Genomic DNA, 21583 nt, shown 5'->3' on the forward strand with positions numbered 1-21583 from the left:
GTTACCCAAATGCTTTATGAAGTCCCGTAGCGTTAGTCTTTCCCTCCTCACCTCTCCCCAGAGCCTTGCTCCCTGCCCTGTCGTGTGTGCAGACTTGCTTGCTGCATCTACTAGATATGAGTTGGGAGGCGCAGGACCTCCACCTTTTCCTAAAGATCAGGCTGCCCGACCTGCTGCTCTGCATGTCCCAGGAGAACATCAGCGTTCACGACATCGCCATTAGGTAATGTCAGAGGCTGTCTAAAAATAAGGGCTCCACCTAGTGGAGTGGAGGGGCTCTGCCACGTGATGTCCAACGATGTTTTATACGAGTTCATCAATTTTATTGGGATTTTAAAGATATATGCTACATTTAGGGTTTCATAATTAAAATATAATAATGATAATTATAGTATTTGGGATAATATATAATTACTATAGTAATTATGCTAACACTGGGTCCAGGATGTCTCCCCGCCTGCCGCCCAATGACTGCTGGGATAGGCTCCAGCATCCCCACGACCGAGAGAGTAGGATAAGCGGTTTGGGTAATGGATGGATGGATTTGAAAACGTGAAGCAGACCCCTGCGATGCATAGATGAATGGTTGTCTCGTGTCCTCTCAGATTAACGGTTGTCTCGTGTTCTCTCATCTGCAGCCAGTGGACCGAGGAGGACGAAATAGCAGACTATAAGAAGAACCAGGAGTGGATGGATGAGTGTGTAGATGGGATGTTTGAGAAGTGGTATGACAAGATTGACGAGGAGGGCTCCATGGAGGACAGGAGAAAGGTAAAGTATTTAATACGACAAGAAGGTAAATTGTTGGGGACGAAATCACTTGTGCAGTAGCGCTCGACTTGTTCTCTTCTTTCCTTCCCTCCCAAGATTAGGGAGCAGATGTACAGAAATATTCATAATACTCTTGTGTTGTGTGTGTACACACACTAAGATAGCTTGCGGGTATAATCTGGGTGTGTAGAACAGAAGCAGGAAGTGTGCAGCTCCACCCCGAATCGGCCTCAGGTGCAAGATACTATACAAACTTCACAGAAATATATTTACACATATATATATATATATATACACATGGAAATATATTCACTCGTGAAGTTTAAGCTCCCAGGAACTTTTTACTGCTGCCGTGTTTTTACTGACAAGGTCTTTGTCAGTCAGTCACCCGTATATGTAGGAGACACTGAGTAGATATAGTCAGACAGGTACTGACATCATTGTAGTCAATTAAGTAAAACAGTGTACAGGCTATATTACAAGGTAAAATTTAAGCCGAGCCGCACTCCCACAGGTTAGAGCTCATTATCACAAACCGGCGTTCCAACTCCATCAGAGCAGAACAGCAGGATGTCTCTAAGGACTCCTATTATATATGCAGAACAGACGCTGGTGATTATGAACACAGCACTGCCGTCAAAATACTGATTTCCTATGAGATCACAAAGAATTCGGACTTGTGGGAGAGAGGCCACATGTTTTCCTTTGAATTTCTGTCCTTGTGGACCAGCACGCCGTCCTTAATGCTGTGTCTCCCGTGTGAAATCTATATGACGGGTCCGCGGTGGCGTAGCGGTCTAAGCATCGGCTTTGTGTCGATGCAGTTGCCCACTGGGGGCCGGGGGTTCACGCCCCGGTCTCGTCAGATCCGACTATGGCCGGACTCGATGAAGCAGCAGTCATTGGCAACGCTGTCTTCGGGAGGGGGGCGGAGTCGGCTTGTGTTCGTCACGTGAATGCGTCTCTGTGTGTGTCGGAAAAAACAGCGGTTCGGTCCGGAGTCGCCTCGTCACGAAAGTGGGGAGGCGTCTCCTTCGAGACTGCCGGCCGGAGAGATGCGGTTGGCGAACGCATACAGTACGAGGGTGGGTGTTTGAATTAAGATAGGGATCGATTGGCCACTAAATTGGGAGAAATCAGAAATAAATTTATAAAAAAAAAAAATCTATATGACGCAGAAATGACATATTAACATAGATGTTGTAAATAATCCCTTTTTTCTCCCCAATTGTACTTGGCCAATTACCCCACTCTTCTAAGCCGTCCCGGTCGCTGTGCCGCCCCCTCTGCCGATCCGGGGAGGGCTGCAGACTACCACATGCCTCCTCCGATACATGTGGAGTCGCCAGCCGCTTCTTTTCACCTGACAGTGAGGAGTTTCACCAGGGGGACGTAGCGCGTGGGAGGATCACGCTGTCCCCCCCCCCCCCCCCCGAACAGGCCCTGACCGACCAGAGGAGGCGCTTAGTGCAGCGACCAGGACACATACCCACATCCGGCTTCCCATCCGCAGAAACGGCCAATTGTGTCTGTGGGGACGCCCCATCCAAGCCAGAGATAACACGGGGATTCAGACCGGCGATCCCCGTGTCAGTAGGCAACAGAATAGACCGCTACGCCACCCCGACGCCCATAATAAATAAATGTTAAGTACACTGAGAGGGCCATGCAACCGGACCAGGTGGCGTAGCGGTCTATTCCGTTGCCTACCGACACGGGCATCGCTGGTTTGAATTCCCGTGTTGCCTCCGGGTTGGTCGGGCGTTCCTCCAGACACAATTGGCCGTGTCTGCGGGTGGGAAGCCGGATGTGGGTAATTGGCCAAGAGTGGGGTAATTGGGCCAAGTACGACTGGGAGAAAAAGGCGGGAAAAATCCACATATGCGCAAGCCTACGTGTCCCGTAAACCTGATTCTGATTCTAAACGTCTTCTCAGATTTGAATGAATTAATCATGTGACTTGTCAAATGTTGGCGTGCTACTTCAGTGACATGAGAAATGTAAATGCAAGGCAGAACGCCAAATTCCTCATTCCCGACCATTAGGGGGCGTGCTATGTAGGCTAAAAATCCCAGGGGTTTCTGCTCTATTTTTTGTGACTTCTCAACATTCTCACAACCAGTGTATCTCAATGCACTGGTACTGTGATCGGCTTGTTTGAAACGGGCCGAGACCGTCCTGATGTTACTCACTGGTTCTGGTGCAGACGAGCCAGAAGGTTTTCCCACGTAGTCCGAACCACACAGGCAGTGAATAAGATAAATGACATATGTGGTGTTGCAACGAAGTCACGACATATTTAAAACAGGTTCGACTTACAGGGAATAATAATAATAACTCAGATTAGTGTCTGTTTTCTGACGGTTGGATTTGTGGTTCTAGAATATTCTCAAGTCCGATACAACATTTGCTTTAGGAGTATCCCTCCGCTATCCAAAATCCAAACCAGTCATACGACAACATCTTATTTAGTGATGTAAAATGTCATGTGTGTCAAGAAATATTCGAAGGCGCCTGACTTACTATGAAGAACCAGGGTACCAGTATACTCGCCAGTACTCTGGTGAGTTTGTGTCAAATATTTGCTATTTATAAACGAAGTCCATTGCACCTATGGCCAGCTCAGTATAGTAAGAGACTGCGGCAGCCTCACCTTTGATTTGACCTTTGATAACATTTGTAAACAGACCCCCCCCCCTTCCCCCCTTCTGTACCACCGGTATACCTGCCGCTGTGCTCTCGGGTCCACGCCAAAGCAACCGGCAGTTGCATACTGTGTTTGCACCATGCAACAACACTCGGCATGACGAGGGGTGGAGAACGGGCGTGGTTTGATAACGTGTTTGTGATGTATGCGTGCACAGGTGCCCGACTGCGTCCAGACTATTCGGCGTTCCTAACACAACGTAAGCTCGCCCGCCGTCGTGAGGCGGCCTGGCTGATCCAAACCCAATGCAGTGTAATATTTCCACTGAGCATTCAGACTTGTCAGTTAATGCAGCCTGGTGTGACTGAATGCCTGAGTTCACATTAAATGACAAGTGTAATCAAAGTTTTAGGAAGTACCCCCCCCCCCCCACGAGATATTGTGGGGTGGGGGTCATTATCTACAAATGTGACAACAGAATATTGCAGACAACCGTTTAGTGAAAGTTCTTCCCATAAACCTTTTTGGGGTAGCTGGTACCCTATCTTCCTCACACATTTCTGCAAAAGGACTTCCTGTATATGCTTGTCTCCATTGTTTGGGCATGACACGTTGAATACAAATCAACTGTAGATGGACTGTCAGTTGATGCTTAGGCGATGTATGTTGAAAGTGCTGTCCTGGTCCTTTTCCATAGATGCACATGTTCATAGCACGCTATTGTGACCTGCTGAATGTGGTGATCTCCTGTGATGGCTGTGAGAGGATGGCTCCCTGGCACCGCTACCGATGTTTGCAGTGCATGGACATGGACCTCTGCAAGACCTGCTTCCTTAGTGAGCTTACCTTTTTTAATATATTACAGTCACACAATACTTAATAAATTCCCGCTGTGGACCGATCCGCTGTAAAGCAGAATGTACGCAAGTAGACATCGCATGGGTGTCTGGGTAGCGTGGCAGTCTAGTCCGTTGCCTACCAATACGGGGATCGGTGGTTCGAATCCCCGTGTTACCTCTGGCTTGGCCGGGCGTCCCTACAGACACAATTGGCCGTGTCTGCGGGTGGGAAAGCCGGATGTGGGTATGTGTCCTGTTTGCTGCACTAGCGCCTCCTCTGGTCGGGCGGGGCGCCTGTTCGGGGGCGGAGGGGGAACTGGGGGGAATAGCGTGATCCTTCCACGCACTACGTCCCCCTAGGGAAACTCCTCACTGTCAGGTGAAAAGAGGTGGCTGGCGACTCCACATGTATCGGAGGAGGCATGTGGTAGTCTTGCAGGCAGAAGGGGTGGAGCAGCAACCAGGACAGCTCCGAAAAATGGGGTAATTGGCCAGATATAATTGTGGAGAAAAAGGGAGAACCCCCCCCCCCCCAAAAAAAAACACCCCAAAACAAAACAATAGACATCGCATGAGCGGGGTTAGATTAGATGATAATACATAGACAATTCCATGTAGGTTAGCAGTGCAGCCAGTGGTAGCTTGAAGTGTATGTGCCACAAGAGTGATCGTCATACTCTATCCCTTATCCTATGTATTCTGACTCCAGCTCTGGGGAATTGAAACCCCCTGATGGAGTGACTGTTTCATTCTTACTGAAGTCCACAGTCACCCCAGTCTCCATTTCTCTGTTTTGAATGATTGTTTTGCCAAACAGGAGAAAACTTGACCTTTACTGGCACAAGCCGATAGCTCCGTATTACATGACTCCCCACTCAAACTCATGGCGGTACCGCAGCATGACCATATTGATTGGGCCCGCTGTCGGATCCCCTGCCCAAAGCGGTCAATGGTTGCAACACAATGAAGTTGATGCTTGTGGTTGTGAGGAGGCGCAACAGGAGTGCTGGTAATAGAGTCTTTGGATTGACGAGGAAAGCTTAAAGCGTCAAGCGTCGCATCACCTTAAGTTCTAGCCAGCAACGGGCAGCCATGAGCTATACTGTTGCAAGCAAATGGGGAAAACATGCAACTTCCCTTCCAACTGCTGCAGTATTGCATGAGGAAGATTACAACAACCCACATGAAGAACAGACATTCTTCTAGTGCTAACCACTGGGTGGCATGGTGGCCCAGTGCAAGAAGGTCCTGGGTTCAAGCCCCCGGGGGTCATACCAGGTCATCCTCTGTGTGGAGTTTGCATGTTCTCCCCGTGTCTGCGGTGGGTTTTCCCTTGTTTTACTTACTGTCAACTTGCTCAAATAAAGGCTATTTTCTGATGGTTTAAACCTTTGCCTTTTTGTCTCTCTCCAGGTGGTGCCAAGCCCGATGGTCATGAGGATGACCATGAGATGGTGAACATGGAATATGCCTGTGACCACTGCCAGGGCCTCATCGTTGGAAGTCGGATCAATTGTAACGTGTGCGAAGACTTTGACCTGTGCTTCGGTTGTTACAATGCAAAGAGGTACCCTGACAGGTAACAGAAAAACTACCAGTTTAATTACATACTCATTTTCCATGTGACTCTTAATCCCTATTAAAGTGTCCTACCCCTGCTTCCAGCCATCTGCCCACCCATAGAATCACGGTGTACCCCATGGTGACAATACGCATCAGTGACCGCCACCGCTTGATCCAGCCCTACATCCACAACTACTCCTGGCTGTTGTTCGCAGCTCTAGCTCTCTATACGTCAGACCTGAGCAGTGAAAAGCAGGTGGAGGGCAAGCTCCTGGACCCCGGCGTTTTGACCCAGGCCTCAGGCCTGCAGACTCGCTGTTCCCAGCTCATCACTGAGTGCTTGCTCAAGGGACAGACCGGCAAAGGTAGGCTGGACCAGCGTTATAGATTATACCAGTGTCCAGTAAACCTAGCAATAAAACAACAAGTTGAAAATATATCCTTTAATACTGATTCATAAATAAAACCATTGAGAAAGAGAGAAGAACCTTTGGCATGTTTTCATGTTTTGTCTTTTGTTCTCACTGGTCCTGGTTTGAATTATACCCATGTTTATTCACTGTTAAGGTGCGTTCAACCCTTTTTGTCCTCTCTATATAGGTCTTCGTTCCTCAGCGTTGCTGGCGCTGTTGTCCTCCAGTGAATCAGTTTCTGACAGTGAGGTGTGTCCAGTCTCACCCGAGTCCTCACAGGAGCTCAGCACCACCACTGATACCTCCTCTTTACCTGGCAGCACTGCAGCCATCTGCTCCCCTTCATCTCCCAGGGCCAGGGTTAGGAACAGCACCTACGTCACAACAATCAATACTCCTGTGTTCCCGAAAGTGAAATGGGTCATGAGATATTGACAGGTGGTATTTTTCTTTTAATTATCCCCCCCATTTAGAATAAATCATCGGGCAAGGAAAAGAAGGCTAAAGAGGTGGGTTCTCCTCCCCCTGCTCCTCCAGAGGTGCCATCTCCCCAGAGCACCGGGGAAGAAGGGAAGAGGAAGTTGGTTGCCCAAGACACCCTGGACTCCTCCAGCCTCAGCCAGACCCCATCATTATCCAGTGAGGACACCCTCTCTCCTGTGGTCCGATGTAAGAGTTGAGATTAACTCCACTGGGCTGATGATGTTTTGAATTATCAGTATTGAGTGTTGGGTGAATCATCATTGTTTTACACTGTTGTCCCTTTCAGGTTCTGGTTCAGGGACGGTCACCTCCCCAGTGTCCAATGTCTTAAAGGAACCAGAGGAGAGGTTGGCCCAGGTGCCCCTCCAGGAGCATGTGTTTTCAGAATGTTCCAGAGAGAGGATCTTGGGACTGCTGGCAGCCATGCTGCCCCCAGCCAAACAGGTATGTCACTAGGGCTTGTTTATAGATGGGTCTATGTATACAAAATAATTTTCAATGCTATTAAACAGCAGCAAATCACGTTGCAGTTACACAATGTATCCATAAACATCTCTAAAGTATCTTGGTTGGGTCCCCAGGGCACCACCCTGTCTCTGGCCAGCCTGAGCTCCATCCTGCCCCAGCTCTTCAGGGTAGTCATCTCCAACGCCGGCTGTCTCAACGAGACCTACCACCTGACCCTGGGGCTGTTGGGCCAGCTGCTGTTGCGGATGCCTCCCGCTGAGGCCGACGCCGCCGTCACAGAGGCCCTGGCTGAAAAGCATGAGCTGCTAACCGGGGGAGAGGCGGCGAACACAGACACCGAGGGCTGGAAGACCACACAACTTCTCTTCAGCCTCGGGGCCGTCTGCCTAGACAGGTAAAGGGAAAAACCGTAGCTAATTATAGAAAAATGATAGTTTTATTAGGTATGTATAGATCCCTTGTCTTTTTGACAGCAATCCAGGAGGCATGAATACTACCAGGGTAGGTTTGGTCTGTGCATGTGTTAGCTTCTACATGGATTTGTAACCCATCACAAATAACCACTACAGTATCAGTTGGAGCTTTTCTACAGTCGAACTGCTTAAAAAAAAAAACCATCTTGAGCAGTCACTGTGATTTTTAATTCATTTTGGGTCATTGTCTCTGTTGTTTGAACAGTGTCGTGGTGATTACTAGCATTTCTGAATAAGATACATTTTTAGGAGTCTTACTTACTGTAGCGTAACAAGCTTTGTCCAGATTTTAGGCTACCTAGATGGTCACGGCAACTGTAGGTCTTTGATAATTATCTGTTACCAGTAAGTAATAAAGCTAAGGTCCGGGTGGCGTGGCGGTCTATTCCGTTGCCTACCAACACGGGGATCGCCGATTTGAATCCCTGTGTTACCTCCAGCTTGGTCGGGCATCCCTACAGACACAATTGGCCATGTCTGCAGGTGGGAAGCCGGATGTGGCTTTGTGTCCTAGTTGCTGCACTAGTGCCTCCTCTGGTCGGTCGGGGCACCTGTTCGGGGGCGGAGGGGGGAATAGCGTGATCCTCCCATGCGCTATGTCCCCCTGGCGAAACTCCTCACTCCTGAAAAGAAGTGGCTGGCGACTCCACGTGTATCGGAGGAGGCATGTGGTAGTCTGCGGCCCTCCCCGGATCGGCAGAGGGGGCGGAGCAGCGACCGGGACGGCTCGGAGGAGTGATGAGTTATTGGCTGTCATTGTTAAAATTGCTTTTCTTTCTCTCCGTCCCCTGTGCCTGTAGCCGTATTGGTTTGGACTGGGCATGCTCAGTGGCCGACATTTTGCGCAGTCTGAATGCCTGTCCCCAGTGGAGCACCGTCATCGCTGCCTTCACCGACCACTGTGTCCAGCAGTTGCCGCACACACTCAAGCGCACCAACCTGTTCACCTTGTTGGTGCTGGTGGGCTTCCCCGAGGTAAACCATCGACAAGTAACCCTCATGGACACATTTTAAATGACATCCTGAGTCTTTTCCACTCTACAGTATGTCAGTCATGTTCTTCCTGACAGCGAAACCTGTTTTTGACTCTTGTCTTTCTCAGGTGCTGTGCATGGGCACACAGTCGGTGTTTATTGACAATGCCAATGAACAGCACCATATGATCCTGCTAAAGCACTTCACAGAAAAGAACCACGCTGCAGTAGTGGATGTCAAGACACGCAAAAGGAAAACGGGTCAGTGGCAGGCCTAATAGCATCACAATGAGTGCCAAATCATCCCCCCATTAACACTGTGTTATTGTCAGAAGCAAATACACTAATGCTCTGTGTGTGTGCTCCTTCTTCATAGTGAAGGATTACCAGCTGATCCAACCCCAGGACTCCAACACAGCAGGCCTCCCAGGCCAAATAGAGGGTCAGAGCCCCCCTCAGGCCCTACTCAGTCGCTATCTCAGCAATTTCACTTCCATCATAGGCCATCTGCTGCAAAATGACCAGGACATCAGCTCCCCTGATGCTGTAGAAGCCTCCTGGGTCCTTTCCCTGGCCCTTAAGGGCCTCTTCAATACACTGAAGGTATCTGGCTCAGCCTGCGAATTTCCTTTATCTTATAGCATCTCGCCACATTAGTTCAATTATTTATATCAAGGCCTGAGGCTGCCACTGCTTGCTTTCACAATAACGTAGATTATATTTTAAGTATGACTACTTCTCCTGTTGGTAGAATCTACGATAAAGCCACCCAGTAAGCTATATTACTGTAAGCTCATAGGTAATACTACAGGCAGTTTCCTTTGTACTCTCTCTCTGTAGAAGCATGGAGTGGAGCAGGCCCAGGAGCCCATTAGGCAGTCCGGGGTGACCCAGCTGCTGGTGAGAAAGTGCAGCAAGGGGACAGGGTTTAGCAAGCTGTGGCTGCTCAGAGATCTGGAGATCCTCTCCATCATGCTCTACTCCTCCAAGAAGGAGATCCATTGCATGGCCCAGGATCCCGAGCGGGACGACAGAGAGCAGGACAAGGACCACGACTCGGATTCCAGCTGCTGTGCTGACGATGCTGACCCCAACCGGCCTGACCCGCTGGAGGGCCTGGATGAGGCTACAAAGACCTGCTTCCAGGTGAAGAGCAATTCTGGCACTGGTTTGGGTTTTCCCCAGGTTTCATCCTCAGCCTGTGATTTCATTATTGATGCAGGACTATATGAAATGTGTATGTCTGAAGTGCTTCTTTTCAATGCAGATTACCCATGATGGCTTAAATGCCCCTTTTCACATCTTGCGGGCCATGTACGAGCTGCAGATGAAGAGTATAGATTCCTTCTTCTTGGAGGTGCAGAAGAGGTCAGCATCAACTTTGACACCAAGAACCAGCACTTTTCCAAATAGTTTCCATTCCTTATCATTGTGAGCGAGTCATGGTCCTCATACTCTGTGTAATTTTCAGATTTGATGGAGATGTGATCAAAACAGATGAGACAATCCGCACACTAGCCCAGAAATGGCTGCCCAATAGACAGCCTCGCTCTGAGGAGAGGAACACCAAAGCCGTGGACACTGACATGGTTGTGGTGTCGTGTGTGGTGAGCTGTTTATTAGATTTTACCTCGATGGCTGTTGGGAGCACTACCAATGCTAATATCTATGTTACAATTGCCAAACTTCGAAAGTAGTAGTTAACAGCAGTCGTGCAACCATCTTAATCTGTCCTTGCCTTACACCTCCTCTGTGCAGTCCAAGCCCAGCCATTGTGAGAAGGCAACAGAGGAGATCAATGTTGTGGCACAGAAGCTCATCACCAACTCGGAGAGTGACCTGCAGCTCAGCTACGCCAAGCAGAGGCGCACAAAAAGCTCCGCCCTCTTGCACAAGGAGCTGGACGTCCGTAGCATGCGCAACGTGCGCCAGTACCTGGTGAAGGTCAACCAAGCCATAGCCACGCTGTACGCTCGCCACGTGCTGGCCTCACTGCTGGCTGACTGGCCCGCCAGTGCGGCGCTGAGTGAAGAGGCGCTGGAGCTGAGCGGAGCCTCCCACATGGCGTACATCCTGGACATGTTGATGCAGCTGGAGGAGAAGCCGCTCTGGGAAAGGGTGAGACAGCAGGAGGGGCATTGGCATCCATGTTGAATTTTTGTTGTTGTTCACAACAGTGACTGAATGTGCTTTGGTTTCATACATGTGAGTTCAATATGTAGGTTAACTTGATGATGCCTAAGAGCGTTGGTAAATTGTGTGTGTTAATTTTATCTTGGTTTGCTGTGATCCATCAGATTCTCCAGAGGGTGCTGAAGGGCTGCAGCCAAAGCATGCTGTCCAGTCTGTCTCTGACAGCCTGCCAGTTCATGGAGGAGCCAGGCATGGCTGTGCAAGTCAGGGAGTCAAAACATCCCTATGACAACAACACCAACTTTGAGGTGATTTAACTAGCTCTTGTTCAGGGTTCGAAATTGGACATGTGATGATAACCTTCATCCTTTTATCTACTCCTCATTAAGAAACTGAGGTGACCTAGCTATGTTGAATATGAGAACAGATTTAGCTTGAAAATGACCATGTGCCATTATGACCTTGACCCATTATGACCTTGTGCTCTGGCCTGTAGCCACTGGCTGCCCTCCGTGCTAAGGGACACCATTTTCAAGTGTGTGAAGTGTCCCCGTGTTATCTATGCAGGACAAGGTGCACATCCCAGGGGCCATCTACCTGTCGGTGAAATTCGACTCTCGCTGCTACACGGAGGAGGGCTGTGACGAGCTCATCATGTCCAGCAGCAGTGACTTCCTTCAGGATCTCCACAACTTCAGTGGCTCCCCTCAGAAATGGTCTGACTTTGAGATTCCTGGTAAGGAAGGAAAATGAAACTCCTGTCTGGTTCCTCTACATCCTTGCGTGTGTACATTGCATGTTTGAAACGTCTTTTCCCTGACGGCATGTTTGAAACGTGTTTGCCGACGTGTGACACTTGTGTGCCTTCGCCTCAGGTGACACCCTGTACTACAGGTTTGTCTCGGACATGAGCAACACTGAGTGGGGCTACAAGTTTACCGTCACAGGAGGCCACAGAGGACGCTTCCAGACCGGTAAGTATAGGAAAGAAACACATACTTGTACAAACCCCGATTCCAATGAAGTTGGGACGTTGTGTAAAACGTGAATGAAAACAGAATACAAGGATTTGCAAATCCTTTTCGACCTATATTCAATTGAATACACTACAAAGACAAGATATTTCATGTTCAAACTGATAAACTTTATTGTTTTTTGCAAATATTCACTCATTTTGAATTTGATGCCTGCAACACCTTCCAAAGAAGCTTGGACAGGGGCAACAAAAGACTGGAAAGTTGAGGAATGCTCAAAAAACACCTGTCTGGAACATTCCACAGGTGAACAGGTTAATTGGAAACAGGTGAGTGTCATTATTGGGTATAAAAGGAGCATCCCCGAAAGGCTCAGTCGTTCACAAGCAAGTATGGGGCGAGGTTCACCACTTTGTGAACAACTGCATGAGCAAATAGTCCAACAGTTTAAGAACAACGTTTCTCAACGTGCAATCGCAAGGAATTTAGGGATTTCATCATCTACCGTCCATAATATCATCACAAGATTCAGAGAATCCGGAGAAATCTCTGCACGTAAGCGGCAAGGCCAAAAACTAACATTGAATGCCTGTGACCTTCGATCCCTCAGGCGGCACTGCATTAAAAACCGACATCCTTCTGTAAAGGATATTACCACGTGGGCTCAGGAACACTTGGGAAAACCATCGTCAGTTAACACAGTTCGTCGCTACATCTACAAGTGCAAGTTAAAACTCTACCATGCAAAGCCAAAGCCATATATCAACAATACCCAGTAACGCCGCCGGCTTCTCTGGACCCGAGCTCATCTGAGATGGACTGACGCAAAGTGGAAAAGTGTGCTGTGGCCTGACGAGTCCACATTTCACATTGTTTTTAGAAATCATGGACGTCGTGTCCTCCGGGCTAAAGAGGAAAAGGACCATCCAGATTGTTATCAGCGCAAAGTTCAAAAGCCAGCATCTGTGATGGTATGGGGGGTGTGTTAGTGCCCATGGCATCATGGGTAACTTGCACATCTGTGAAGGCACCATTAATGCTGAAAGGTCCATACAGGTTTTGGAGCAACATGTGCTGCCACCCAAGCGACGTCTTTTTCAGGGACGTCCCTGCTTATTTCAGCAAGACCATGCCAAGCCACATTCTGCAGGTGTTACACCAGCGTGGCTTCGTAGTAAAGGAGTGCGGGTACTGGACTGGCCTGCCTGCAGTCCAGACCTGTCTGCAGTCCAGACCTGTCTGCAGTCCAGACCTGTCTCCCATTGAAAATGTGTGGCGCATTATGAAGCGCAAAATACGGCAACGGAGACCCCGGACTGTTGAGCAACTGAAGTCGTACATCAAGCAAGAATGGGAAAGAAGTCCACCTACAAAGCTTCAACAATTAGTGTCCTCAGTTCCCAAACGCTTATTGAGTGTTGTTAAAAGGAAAGGTGGTGTAACACAGGGGTGAACATGCTCCTGTCCCAGCTTTTTTGGAACGTGTTGCAGGCATCAAATTCAAAATGAGTGAATATTTGCAAAAAAAAAAAACAATAAAGTTTTTCAGTTTGAACATTAAATATCTTGTCTTTGTAGTGTATTCAATTGAATATAGGTCGAAAAGGATTTGCAAGTCATTGTATTCTGTTTTTATTTACGTTTTACACAACGTCCCAACTTCATTGGAATTGGGGTTTGTAACACACTTTTACAAACCCCACTTTCCCTCTCTCGGGTACAGTCAGGGCTCAGCGTTTTCGGTTTTTACCGATTTTCACCGAAAAATACCCAGATTTTTAAACTGATTTTCACCCGGATTTTATGTTTCCGCGGATCCAAAGTTGTTCCTGTTCGTGTGAGGTTATGTAACGGTGTCCTCTTGAGGCGAAATTCGGCATGCTGGATGGTTTTGAAAAATAAAAACCGAAAACGCCGAGCCTTGGGTACAGTGCACGACTGACACGATGAACTGGTAGGAGCACAGCCGCTCTGGACCCGTCACTTAAAATAAAACCAGGATCTTTAGGATTCGACTGCACTGAACACATCAGAAGGAATCTTCAGCTGTGTCTCTATATTCTTGTTTTTTTTTCCATTATTAGGGTTTGAAATTCTGAAGCAGATGTTGGCTGATGACCAAGTCCTTTGTCACCTGCCATTGACTGACATCTGGGAGTGGCAGGTGGGCGTGGCCTGTCGTCAGACAGGAAACCAGCGGCTCAAAGCCATCCACTTGTTGCTCCGTCTACTGCAGTGTCAATCACAGACGTAAGGTTCTTCCACTCCTACACACACACACACACACACACACACACACACACACACAAATCCAATCAAAAACACTACACTCACTGATAGGGATGGGTACTAAAACCCGGTATTAAACGGGCACCAGTACTCAGTTATTAAAGACCATAATATTGATACACTCCGACATTAATGGAGCTTAACAATACTACGGTCTTTAACAATTTATAGGGGCACTAATAATTTATAGGGGCACATAGGGGCGCTATCGGTATTGGAGAAAATAAATGTCCTATGTATGTAGGCTACATAAATGTTATCTCGCACAATTTATCTCACCAACTCCATTTCTAATTTGCAGTCAGATTAAGACATTTGTCTGTGATGCACAGCACGGTGGCCCAGTGGTTAGTGCTGTCGCCTCACAGCGAGAAGGTCCTGGGTTCGAACCCCGGGTTAGTCCAGCCTTGGGGGTCACCCCAGGTCATCCTCTGTGTGAGGTGTGCATGTTCTCCCCATACCTGCAGTGGGTTTTCTGCAGGTGCTCCGGTGTCCCCCACCATCAAACAGACATGCATGTTGGGGTTAGTACTCCCGTCTGTGCCCCTGAGCAAGGCAATGGGAAAAGAACTGGAGTTGGGTCTCTGGGCGCTGCGTGAAGTGGGCAACCCGCTGCTCCTAGCCACACACATCACAGCCCGGGTGGGTTCATTTGCAGTAAATGAATTTCCCCGAGGGGAGTGATGAAGGATACTTAATCGACTTAACTTTCGTTATTCCCAATCCAGAAGCCGAGCCTGTCGTATGTGCAAGCCGAGGGGCAGGGCCAGCGCTCTTCTTCTTCTCTCTAGACACACACACACACACACACAGAACCTGCTCTTAGTCAAGATATATGTCACTAGAGTTGGTCCTGACAACGCTCGTTGCCACAAGTGCGACAAGTCTTTTGCATGTAAGGGCGGAAGCCCGAGCGACCTTTCGAAACATCCGGCGAAACGGCGTCGAATACACGTGGAGAAATGCCCAGTTTTCAACTGCCTGGCTCGTAGTTCATCTACCGTTGCCCCGTCCACGTCAGGCATGTCATGTATGCTGGCAGTCGAGAGCCCACATGGAGTTAACTGAATTATACACACATGCTGATGATTAAAAGTAACGCTCTGCCCAGACGTGACAAAATAAAGCAATGTTAAAGTACCGGATCGATGTCGGTAAGAATAGCAGTACCGTTAAAATCTTGACGATACCCATCCCTACTCACTATTACTGCAAGCTCTTCATGCCTTTAAGAACGTATAGTAGTAATCTGCACAGCCGTTCTTAACTAGTGCATCAACCCCCTGTGCCTGGACTCGACCAGTAAGCCTGTCTGGGAGGATTCGGTTACACAGTGTTGTTCTTGCTCGGTTGTGTGCGCTGTCCTAAGAGAGAGAGAGGTCCACATAGGCCCACATGTCCACACAACATTTGCATAAAGCTTCCACAGAGGCCCAGGGTCCTGATAGTTGCCACGGAGACGAGTTAAAAGATGCGCTCGTGGATTTGCATAGTTTCAGACTGGGCCCGTCTGGCTATGGGTCCACCAGCACTGTGGCTAATAGCCAACTGCCAAGTCAACGTTTGTGAGATCTTACAAGGGCTGCTATTTATTTATTTAGCAGTTATTGAATGATAGATCTTTAACGAATTATTGTGGTTGTCTTTGTCTGCCTGTGTATTTGTGTGTGTGTGTGTGTGTGTGTGTCTGCGGGATGTTTGGCGTACCCGTGCTCCAGGGCCTGTGAGCTGACTCTACTACGACCCCTGTGGCAGCTCTTCATCTCCATGGAGAACAACCTGAGTCGTGATCCCACCAGCATCACTGTGCTGCTGCCCCTCCACAGAGCCCTCACTGAACTCTTCTTCATCGCGGAGGCCAGGGCTACCGTGGGTTTTACACACACACACACACACACACACACACACACACACACACACACACACACACATACTAAAGCCAGTCTGGTGTTGTACAGGCATTTATCCAGCTGCAGTGTTTTCCAGTTTTGTAAGCTGATGTTGTCTTCTTAGTTCAACAATGGGAGATTTTTTTTTTCCAGAATCACAATCAGAAACACTTTATTTGTCGTTGCCCCCAGCCCACAACAGGGCAACACAAAGACAAAAACACATATCCAAAAACAACAAGAACACCGACATCTAAACTAAACAAAAAACTGTGGGAACTGCCGGTCTGCGTGGGCTAGCAGTTAGCTTAGCCTGCCCCGCTTCCGCGTCCTGTCAGACCGCCCTCAGTGCTTCCTCTTCGGGCGCAGCTCCGGTCAGGGCCGCGGTCCTTGGGCCCACGGGACGCATCAGACCAAGCTCCCTCAGCCCATCCACCGCCAGCTCCCCCAGCCAGACACCTTCGACACACCTACCCGCACTCCACATGACGACACTAAAAACACAATCGAGGGGCGTCCGGGTAGCATAGTGGTCTATTCCGTTGCCTACCAACATGGGAATCGGCTGTTCGAATCCCCTTGTTACCTCCGGCTTGGTCGGGCATCCCTACAGACACAATTGACCGTGTCTGCAGGTGGGAAGCTGGATTTGGGTATGTGTCCTGGTCGCTGCACTAGCGCCTCCTCTGGTCAGTTGGGGCACCTGTTCAGGGGGGAGGGGGAACCGGGGGGAATAGCGTGATCCTCCCACGTGCTACCCCCCCCTGGCGAAACTCCTTACCGTCAGGTGAGAAGAAGCGGCTGGCGACTCCACATGTATCGGAGGAGGCATGTGGTAGTCTGCAGAAAAGGTGGAGCAGCAACCGGGAGGAGGCACGTGGTTGTCTGCAGAGGGGGTGGAGCAGCGACTGGGATGGATCAGAGAGCAGGGTGATTGGCCAGGTACAATCGGGGAGGAAAAAGGGCGAAAAATCCCCCCCCACCCCAACGCAGTCAAGGCTAGGCGAGGCCGCCGCCAGACCACCCTCAGTGTTATCGGAACAGCCGGTCTGCATGGGCTAGCAGTTAGCTTAGCCTGCCGCGCTTAACTCGCTTAGAATGTCAATGTGTGGATAAAGCTTATTAAAGTTTAGCGGGTGGTTTAATCATTACAGTTTAGTCTCCTTCTTCCTCTGTCTCGGGCTGTGCGTAAGTGTGTTAGACGAGCATGATTTCTGGGTCCACCTGCTCCCCTGGCTGGGCCTAGGGCCAGAGCCAGCCCCGCCATCTGCTAGAGTGCCCAGCATCACACCGGCACACACCAGCTCCCTACGCAGTGGCTGTAACACAAATGGAGGCCTTTTGTGTGCATGTGGGTGCCGTCAAGTGTCTTGAATTATTAATTAAGGGGGATCTCGAGGATTACTTGCGTGCAGGTACCTAGCAGTTTACATCCCATCTGTGTGTGCAGTTGAACCGGTCCCACATGGCCACTGCCGCTCCCGTTTGCTCACAGGGCTGGGGCCCGAGGCTGCCACGTGGAGAGTAAAACAACATCAGGTGATGTGTCATTCGTGATGGATTGTCAGTGTTGACTGCTGGACAGATGGATGGTCTTTGTGGTCTGTGCCCAGCAGATGCTGTTGCGTCTGGAGGCACTTGGAAGCTAAGGTGAGGTAGTTACATCAGCAGCCAGTAGGGGGCAGGAGCGGTACTGCAGAAAACAGACACATGCGCGCACACAAAGTGAACGTTAAGCAGTGATGGAGCACACTGTGTGGTGTGTGGCAAATCCCAGAGGCTCCATCCAGCAGCAGCCTGTTTATCATCCCAGGGAGCCATGACCTACCTTCTCACAGCACCATACAGAAGTTCTGGCTGCAGAACCCATTTAAAGCGTTGTCACTTTGCAGTCTGTACCCATGGCCGGAAATGTTCAGCGTGCCTGGGAGCTTAGCGGGGGTCGAAAAAAAAACAGGGCGATAGATAGGTGGATAAATGTTGTTGTGCCGTCATGCCAGGTGATGTGCCAAACCAGATCATCCAGAACCACCGAAGAGCTGGAAGTTAGGAGTGAGTAAGGACCTGTTTCTAGTCTGTCTTACTCGCATTTAGGAAAAGGATAAAATGTGTGTAGATGGTGAAGGTGGCAGTGAAGTTGTAGAACGCCACACCGCAGGTTCTCACAAGTCTACCCGTAATCCGGCTGGAAAGGGTTGGCGTGTCTCCGTTCTACCCGACTCCTGTCTTACACGCCAGATCCCACACGTGTCACATGGGTCTTGTAATCACCAGGCTGCCCACCAGGCTGCTGCCGCCGTCACTGGCACCTGTACCCTTCAGATAGCTTAGAGTTCAACTGCTCATCGGCCCGATTGTTTGGGGGGGGGGGGGTTGGGGGTATGGCTTGATCTCTGTCCGTCAGTTCGCCTGTCACGACTAGTCATCCATCACACACGATATCTCAGATACTGGGGTTGGGGTCGGGGTTTGTCAGCCAGTTCGGTTTTGGAACCAGTTTTGAACTGATGAAATGTCTATATTTGATGAGCTGTGAGTGCAACCAGCCTCTTGTTAAACTTGTTTCCACTCAAAATCCAGAACTTTCTTCTACAACTGCCACCGGTTGCTGTGACATAATGAAAGTACATACAGTGTTACAGTAAAAAGGTCATTACCGTGGATTCAACAGGTGATGATGTGATACAGGTACATTTCCGCCCACATAGACGGCACGCTTTATTTTATTTACTTCGTATATTGTGGTCGATCAGCCAAAATGAGCCCAAACGGATCGCCGGTTCGAATCCCCATGTTGCCTCCGGCTTGGTCGGGCATCCTTACAGACACAATTGGCCGTGTCTGGGGTGGGAAGCCGGATGTGGGTATGTGTCCTGGTCGCTGCACTAGCGCCGCCTCTGGTCGGTCAGGGCTCCTGTTCACGGGGGAGGGGGAACCGGGGGGGAATAGCGTGATCCTCCCACGCGCTACGGCCCCCTGGTGAAACTCCTCACTGTCAGGTGAAAAGAAGCAGCTGGCGACTCCACATGTATGGGAGGAGGCATGTGGTAGTCTGCAGCCCACCCCGGATCGGCAGAGGGGTGGAGCAGCGACCGGGACGGCTCGGAAGAGTGGAGTAATTGGCTCAGAAGAGTGGGGTAATTGGCTTTTTTTAAAATTTATTTTTTTAAGATTTACCAGAAACTGTTCGATACAGGTCTTCAGTCGATCTGGACTCTATGAGCGGGTCTGAAGGTGGCAGTAGCGTCGTAGAGCACACCGTCCCAGCTTCTGACAGGACCGCCATGTGTACTGTTGCTTCTCTTCAACATGTAATTGTGTTGCAGAAAGACATTTAGCCATAAAGGGGAAGTACTGCGGTCGACGTTCAAGTGTTTCACTGATCCAACGCAACTTCCTGATGTTGGTTTGAAAAATGCACCAACTGCTATTGGCTGTGGCTCCTCGCTCTAACCCCCCCCGTTGCCCTCTGGATTATGTTAGGTAGGTTATGTTACGTTCGGTTGGTTCCGGATGTGGTTGAAACCATTACGAGTTTGAAAAAGGGGAACTGCCGTTTGTGCCTGCGTAGAGGCGAAGCGAGGCCGACTGAAACTGGGTTACACGTGCCGCTGCTGCTTTACAGCATGCGGAGACCAGCGCCAAACAAGACCTGCTCGACCGGGCCACGGCGTTTTAGTCTTCGTCCGCACCTGCGTTTACTCGTGTGCTCCGTGAGAATGTCCGGTCTCCTCGAGGCAGCGCTATTTTAAGGGTGATGTGGACAGAGCCTCATCGCTCTGTTCACACAAAAAAAAAATAAGGGAAAGGAGGTTAAAAAAAAAAAAAGGGGACGAGCGTAAGGCCGCGATTGGCTGGTTCGCGTTACATGTTGACATACGAGCTCCAGGGGAGGGACGACAGCGAGTCTTGTTTCAACAGCACCATGTTGACACTTGTGTTAAAACACGGCAAGCTGCAGAGCGGACCGACAGGCCGCCGAGCGCTCTATGGCCTTATTAGGACTCCGACTTGCGCCGGCATATTTAAAAGGCTCAGTCGCTAATGCTGCCCAGATTTCGGTTTCAGGCCACGCTTCTTGTGTGCAAGTGCATTTCGGGCCACATCCTTGGAAATATAATAAACTCTCAAAGCCCAGGAAGTGAGAGCTATATTTAGGAATCGAAATGGGACGTTGTGCACTCATGAGTGCTCAAATCGTCCTAGGATGTTCCCCAAGCATAAACATTTTGGGTGCCGAAAGATGGATGGTGCGACAGGTCTCTGGAGTGTGTCTCCTGCACCATAAAAGCTCCACTTGACCGGCCTCGGCTCATTTAGCTTGTATTTAGTCTTGTCAGTGGTCCCTGACTTCTACATGCTTACATAACCCAAGGTATGGCTTTCCTATGGAGCCCTGGTGGAAGCGCCCTCTGCTTTGTTTTCGATTCCGAATGACCTTTCCAACATTCCACAGTCTGATCTGACAGTGAGACGGAGACCGAAAGTGGTCGGGGGGGGGGGGGGGGGACCAGGGCTCATTTATAATCCACGCATTCCTTATGTGACCTCGTGAGCAACCGCATCCCCAGGAGTTCCTCTGTGTTTATGACGAGGGCTCTGGCTTGCGACAGTTATCTCTCATGGCCTTTCCTTACCAGCTGCGCTTGGGGATGTGGCTCGTGATTCATTTAACCAACCATGCTTTTTATGCATCTTCCAGGCGCAGGGCATTCTCCAGCAGTACCTCCTCGCCATGACCACCGATGAGCTGCTCCTCAATCACACCACCCTGGTAAGACCTTTTGCCTCTTCGCCTCCCTTTGGCTGTAGCTGTTTGCTCCCTCTCTGTCACACGCACACCGCTCAGTGAACTCTTTGCTCTGCCACCTCGCCGGCGAGAGTCCAATCAACCATTGTCTGTCTAGTATTCGCGGACAAATATTTCGGTATCCGAGGTAATTGGCTGCATGCACCTGGCTGTCACAGATGCCGGTGGCCACCGTACAGGAACACAACAAGGCGTCATCGCTGAGCGCTCAGAAATCTTGGCGATATTATGCAACATTCTCCCTTCGCCTTATCATCTCGCGGAGCAAAGTCTTCAGCTGCTGTGAGTCAGCTGGCGGCCGGAGCCTCTTTAACTGGTGAATCATCAAGCTGCTGACACCCAGCAGATCCCCCGGCACCCTCCTCTTCCCTGTTTTTCAGCGTGTGTGGGCTGCACTCAGGAGTAATGTATTTAGTAATTACAGCCCATTAGCATTAGTCGCGGAATGAACCATGGTGTCCGACCCCATAGTACAGCGGGGGGGGGGGGGTGCTGTTAAGAGGAGGCTGGCCATGATGGGTGATGGTGGCAAAGCATCCGAGTTTGTGGGTGGTTCAGTTGCAAGGTTACCTAATTCCTGCAAGGTTGAAAACTTCATCAGAGATGACTTTTGCCGGCCCGTAGTAGTCAACGACGGTGATGCTAATGAGGAGGCACTGCTTAGAAGTGAAAGGGGCTGAATTTCACCATAGAGGGTCTGGAACCTTGAAATAACACCCTATCACTTGTAAGTACACGTATTTTTACACCAAGATCCACTAAGGAGTTAAACCCCTGAGGTGAGCGGGTTGGGTAGCCCATGTTTGCCGTTGATTCATATGGCAGCTGTATTGCATGGCATTGTCTCTTCTAAACCA

The 21583-nt window shown here is 49.7% G+C and overlaps 1 protein-coding gene across 5 annotated transcripts in view; it reads left to right on the forward strand.

The window, feature by feature from the left end:
* Positions 1 to 21583, forward strand: part of zzef1 (zinc finger, ZZ-type with EF hand domain 1) — a 48843-nt gene that overhangs the window by 23269 nt on the left and 3991 nt on the right. For 3 of the 5 annotated variants that reach the window (XM_056285350.1, XM_056285348.1, XM_056285347.1), the window contains exons 32-53: positions 23 to 223; positions 639 to 771; positions 4116 to 4254; positions 5671 to 5836; positions 5923 to 6185; positions 6421 to 6593; positions 6707 to 6902; positions 7003 to 7160; positions 7298 to 7578; positions 8458 to 8632; positions 8760 to 8892; positions 9008 to 9234; positions 9472 to 9777; positions 9899 to 9999; positions 10103 to 10238; positions 10390 to 10749; positions 10929 to 11072; positions 11332 to 11500; positions 11640 to 11738; positions 13823 to 13988; positions 15746 to 15896; positions 20619 to 20690. In XM_056285350.1, the coding sequence (XP_056141325.1) occupies positions 23 to 223; positions 639 to 771; positions 4116 to 4254; positions 5671 to 5836; positions 5923 to 6185; positions 6421 to 6593; positions 6707 to 6902; positions 7003 to 7160; positions 7298 to 7578; positions 8458 to 8632; positions 8760 to 8892; positions 9008 to 9234; positions 9472 to 9777; positions 9899 to 9999; positions 10103 to 10238; positions 10390 to 10749; positions 10929 to 11072; positions 11332 to 11500; positions 11640 to 11738; positions 13823 to 13988; positions 15746 to 15896; positions 20619 to 20690 (3949 nt within the window). The remainder of the gene's footprint in view (positions 1 to 22; positions 224 to 638; positions 772 to 4115; positions 4255 to 5670; positions 5837 to 5922; positions 6186 to 6420; positions 6594 to 6706; positions 6903 to 7002; positions 7161 to 7297; positions 7579 to 8457; positions 8633 to 8759; positions 8893 to 9007; positions 9235 to 9471; positions 9778 to 9898; positions 10000 to 10102; positions 10239 to 10389; positions 10750 to 10928; positions 11073 to 11331; positions 11501 to 11639; positions 11739 to 13822; positions 13989 to 15745; positions 15897 to 20618; positions 20691 to 21583) is intronic. The other 2 variants (XM_056285349.1, XM_056285351.1) reach the window with 1 other exon arrangement.

The sequence above is a fragment of the Lampris incognitus genome, chromosome 8 (assembly GCF_029633865.1).
Source record: "Lampris incognitus isolate fLamInc1 chromosome 8, fLamInc1.hap2, whole genome shotgun sequence".
NCBI lineage: Eukaryota > Metazoa > Chordata > Actinopteri > Lampriformes > Lampridae > Lampris > Lampris incognitus.